At 46.6% G+C, this 5,000-nt stretch overlaps 1 protein-coding gene across 1 annotated transcript in view; it reads right to left on the minus strand.

Moving 5' to 3' along the window:
* Positions 1 to 5,000, minus strand: part of LOC123506696 (peroxisomal carnitine O-octanoyltransferase-like) — a 9,483-nt gene that overhangs the window by 639 nt on the left and 3,844 nt on the right. The window contains exons 9-16 of the mRNA XM_045258967.1: positions 4,747 to 4,827; positions 4,158 to 4,282; positions 3,018 to 3,131; positions 2,358 to 2,457; positions 1,776 to 1,969; positions 1,339 to 1,469; positions 920 to 1,043; positions 1 to 155 (exon numbers count right to left, since the gene is read on the minus strand). The exon at positions 1 to 155 is cut by the window's left edge and continues 15 nt beyond it. Coding sequence (XP_045114902.1) covers positions 1 to 155; positions 920 to 1,043; positions 1,339 to 1,469; positions 1,776 to 1,969; positions 2,358 to 2,457; positions 3,018 to 3,131; positions 4,158 to 4,282; positions 4,747 to 4,827 — 1,024 coding nt within the window. The remainder of the gene's footprint in view (positions 156 to 919; positions 1,044 to 1,338; positions 1,470 to 1,775; positions 1,970 to 2,357; positions 2,458 to 3,017; positions 3,132 to 4,157; positions 4,283 to 4,746; positions 4,828 to 5,000) is intronic.

Genomic DNA, 5,000 nt, shown 5'->3' on the forward strand with positions numbered 1-5,000 from the left:
GGATCACTGAATATTTCCGGCACATCCCCCTCTTCGACAGCTAACAGGTACAGTCCGAGGAGATGTCTGTCCACCCCCCTGCTGTCCTCACACCTCTCCCGCAGCTGGTTGTGCTTCTCTATCGCCTTGTACAACTTCTGCCTCCTCTCACTTCCCTGTGTGGAGAGGAGAGGTAAGTGTGAGAGGCTGGGAGAGGCTGGGTAGGGGCTGGGAGGCACTGAGAGGGGTTTAAAAAGGCTGGGAGAGGTTTTTAAATGCTGGAAGAGGCTGGGAGGCACTGGGAGAGGCTGTGAGGAGCTGGGAGGAGGCTGGGAGAGGCTGGGAGAGGCTGAGAGAGGCTGGGAGGCACTGGGAGAGGCTGTGAGGAGCTGAGAGAGGCTGGGAGGCACTGGGAGAGGCTGTGAGGAGCTGAGAGAGGCTGGGAGGCTGGGAGAGGCACTGAGAGAGGCTGGGAGAGGCTGGGAGAGGCTGTGAGGAGCTGAGAGAGGCTGGGAGGCACTGGGAGAGGCTGTGAGGAGCTGGGAGAGGCTGGGAGAGGCTGAGAGAGGCTGGGAGGCACTGGGAGAGGCTGTGAGGAGCTGGGAGAGGCTGGAGGAGCTGAGAGAGGCTGGGAGGCACTGGGAGAGGCTGTGAGGAGCTGGGAGAGGCTGAGAGAGGCTGGGAGGCTGTGAGGAGCTGAGAGAGGCTGGGAGGCACTGGGAGAGGCTGTGAGGAGCTGAGAGAGGCTGGGAGAGACTGAGAGAGGCTGGGAAAGGCTGGGAGAATTTGGGAGAGGCTTAAATAAATACACACACACACACATACACACTCTCTTTCTCTCTCTCACACACACTCCATCTCTCTCTCTCACACATATATAGACCGACACAAACTCTCTCTCTCTCTCTCTCTCTCCCTCCTTCCCCCCCAACACACGTACAGGGGCGGCCGGGTCCAGCATGGCCCTGGCCCAGCTGACAGCCTCTGTGGTGCAGGAACGAATGGTCTCAGTCCTGCCGTGGTAAAATCTTCGAGTACTGGCTGTCTCGTAGGTAGGGGCTGGCCTGAGGGGGGGGAGAGAGAGAGAGAGAGAGAGAGAGAGAGAGAGAGAGAGAGAGAGAGAGAGAGAGAGAGAGAGAGAGAGAGAGAGATTAATCTTTATTATTATTATTATTTATTACTGCTACTACTACTACTACTACTACTACTACTACTACTACTACTACTACTACTACTACTACTACTACTACAATAACAACAAAACCACAACAACAACTACTACTACTACCACCAAAACACACACACACACACACACACACACACACACACACACACACACACACACACACACACACACACCTGCCATGGAGCCTCAGATAAGCCAGCTGGAGTGCCATTTGTACAAACGAGTCTGGGTGGAGGTGGTGCGGGCGGAGGTGTTTGCGGCCAAAATCAGTGAAGAAGAACGGGTGTGTGGAGATGTTGCTCGTCTGCGGAGGAGGAGGAGGAGGAGGAGAAGGAGGAGGGAAAAAAATCACTCTTAAAATCACAAATAGAGACGAGGCACATTTTCAAGACAGTTCCTCCTATTAATCCACCCAAAATCTCGTTAATCCACCAACAGAACCACAAAAACACCCTTAAAACACAAATAGAGAAAACGAGACACATTTTCAAGACACTTCCTCCTTTTAATCCACCCAAAATCTCGTTAATCCACCATTAGAACCACAAAAACACCCTTAAAACACCCTTAAAACACCTATCCTAATGTATGCTACCCTATACAAACTTACATAGGCCTGACTCGTTTCCTTTGCCGTAGAAATCGCATTGACGAGCTTCCCATCGACGTCAAATCTAAGCTGCTTGGGAGGGGGGAGGCTGGCCCGCACCCCCTCACCATCCCAGCGTCCGCCCATGTGTTCCAGCAGTAGCAGTTGGTAGTGTGTGGTTAGGACTGTGACCATTGCATCATAAGTGGTGGTGTGGTGGTGGTGGTGGTGGTGGTGGTGGGGAGGAGGGATAAGTATTAGGATCAAGAGAGAGAGAGAGAGAGAGAGAGAGAGAGAGAGAGGTTTTGTTTGTAAGAGATTTTTATTATATTTTTCATCTCTCTCTCTCTCTCTCTCTCTCTCTCTCTCTCTCTCTCTCTCTCTCTCTCTCTCTACATATATCTAAAAAATGAGAAAATAATATTAGACTAACACTCTCTCTCTCTCTCTCTCTCTCTCTCTCTCTCTCTCTCTCTCTCTCTCTCTCTCTCTCTCTCTCTCTCTCTCTCTCTCTCTCTTTCTCTCTCTCTCTCTACAAATATCTAAAAAATGAGAAAATAATATTAGACTAACACTCTCTCTCTCTCTCTCTCTCTCTCACATCATTATTTGAGAAGATGTAGCCGTTTCGAGTCAAGATGGCCGACATGGACTTGTCGGCCCAGCGGTTTGTGGCGTCCCCACACAGCGCCTCCCACACCGCCTGCAACAGTAGTAGTAGTAGTAGTAGTAGTAGTAGTAGTAGTAGTAGTAGTAGTGGTAGTAACAGGAGGAAGAGGAGGAGGAGGAGGAGGAGGAGGAGAAGGAGAAGGAGAAGAAGGAGGAGGAGGAGGAGGAGGAGGAGGAGGAGGAGGAGCAACAAGGAGAACCAGGACTGAGGGAGGAGGAGGAGGCAACAAGGATGGTAGCAGGACTGAGGGACTATGAGGAGAAGAAGAAGAAGAAGAAGAAGAAGAAGAAGAAGAAGAAGAGGTAACCTTATAACTATGCATAAATTGACAGGGGATTGACAGAGGAAAGGGAGACAACGACAGGGTGTAGACAAGATAGGACACAGAGAGGTTACGTTGGGCCCTGTAACACACAAACAGGGAGACAACGACAGGGTGTAGACAAGATAGGACACAGGGAGGTTAGATTGGGCCCTGTAATGCACAAACACAAACAGGAGATGACACAACGTTAGATTGGGCCCTGTAATGCACAAACAGACAACAGGAGACAGGACACAGGGAGGTTAGATTGGGCCCTGTAATAGCACACCTCCTGCTGAGTGGCTGGGCAGGTCTCGTCAACCACAAACACAAACGCAGCTGTCTCAATTAGCTCTAAATTCTTCATATTCTCAAAACTCAGCGATTTTAACCAGTCTCGGTTCTGTGAGGGGAGAAACAAGCTCATTAGTAGTAGTAGTAGTAGTAGTGGTAGTAGTAGTAGTAGTGGTAGTGGTAGTAGTGGTGTTAAAATGGTCTAATGGTACACAAATCTCAATGTAAAAATGTGTTCCAGTATTGACGAAAGGAATATTTGTGAACGCATGCACACACACACACACACACACACACACACCTAAACACCCCAAAACACACTAAAACACACCAAAATCTCCAAAAAACACTCTCAAACACACCTAAAATACACTCTAAAACACACACAAAAACACACAAACCACACTCAAACACCCCATACCAAACTAAAAATCTCCCAAAACACTCTCAAACACATTAAACACCCACAAACACACCCAAACACACCAAAACACACAAAACACACCACAAACACACCCAAACACACCACACACAAAACACACAAACACCCACAAACACACCCAAACACTAAAACACACTAAAACACACCCAAACACACACTAAAACACCCCAAACACACCCAAACACACTCAAACACACTAAAACACCCCAAACACACACACACTAAACACACCCAAACACACCAAAACACCCCAAACACACTCAAACATCCCCAAAACACACTAAACACCCACAAACACACTCAAACACCCCAAACACACCAAAACACCCCAAACACACCCAAAACACACCCAAAACAGACTAAAACCCCAAACACACTCAAACACACAAAACACCCCAAACACCCCCAAAACACACCCAAACACACAAAAAACACCAAAAACACACCCCAAAACACCCCAAAACACACAAAAACACCCAAACACACACAAAAAACACCCAAAACACCCCAAACACACACAAAAAACACCCAAAACACACCCAAAACACACACACACACACACACACACATTTGGACTATCATATAAATTGTAGACTATTTTAAGAGTGGCATTTGAATATATGGACGAAAATATGATTAAAAAAAAACCTCTCTCTCTCTCTCTCTCTCTCTCTCTCTCTCTCTCTCTCTCACCTCTGCCCACACCTCCCTCTTGTCGCAGGTTAGGGCCGCCACACCTTCTCCAGGGCCCATCAATCCACACCTCTCCCAAACCTCCTTTAACTGTGCCTCTAATTCTGGTGGTGTTAGAGGCTCACCTGTGGGAGGAGGAGGAGGAGGAAAAGTAGTAGTAGTAGTAGTAGTAGTAGTAGTAGTAGTAGTAGTAGTAGTAGTAGTAGTAGTAGTAGTAGTAGTAGCAGTATTATTATTATTATTAGTAGTAGTAGTAGTAGTAGTAGTAGTAGTAGTAGTAGTAGTAGTAGTAGTAGTAGTAGTAGTAGTAGTATTATTATTATTATTATTATTATTGGTAGTAGTAGTAGTAGTAGTAGTAGTAGTAGTGGTATATTATTAGTAGTGGTATTAGTAGTAGTAGTAGTAGTAGTAGTAGTAGTAGTAGTAGTAGTAGTAGTAGTAGTAGTAGTATTATTATTATTATTATTATTATTATTATTATTATTAGTAGTAGTAGTAGTAGTAGTAGTAGTATTATTATTATTAGTAGTAGTAGTAGTAGTAGTAGTAGTAGTAGTAGTAGATTTTCATGTTACAGTCAACTGACCTTTAGCATCCCAGGGGTCAAGGCACCAGACATGACCTTGACACAGCACCACCACATGCTGCGGACACTCCCCCTCCTCCTCTGCAACAAAGGTCAAACGTCAAGAAAGGTCAACAGGTCAAGATAAGGTCACACAAGATTACATAAGCTCACAAAAGGTCACAAAAGGTCAGGTAAGGTCAGGTAAGGTCAGGAAAGGTCAGATAAGGTCAGGTAAGGTCAGATAAGGTCAGGTAAGGTCAAGAAAGGTCAGG

The sequence above is a fragment of the Portunus trituberculatus genome, chromosome 2 (assembly GCF_017591435.1).
Source record: "Portunus trituberculatus isolate SZX2019 chromosome 2, ASM1759143v1, whole genome shotgun sequence".
In the NCBI taxonomy this organism is placed as follows: Eukaryota; Metazoa; Arthropoda; class Malacostraca; order Decapoda; family Portunidae; genus Portunus; species Portunus trituberculatus.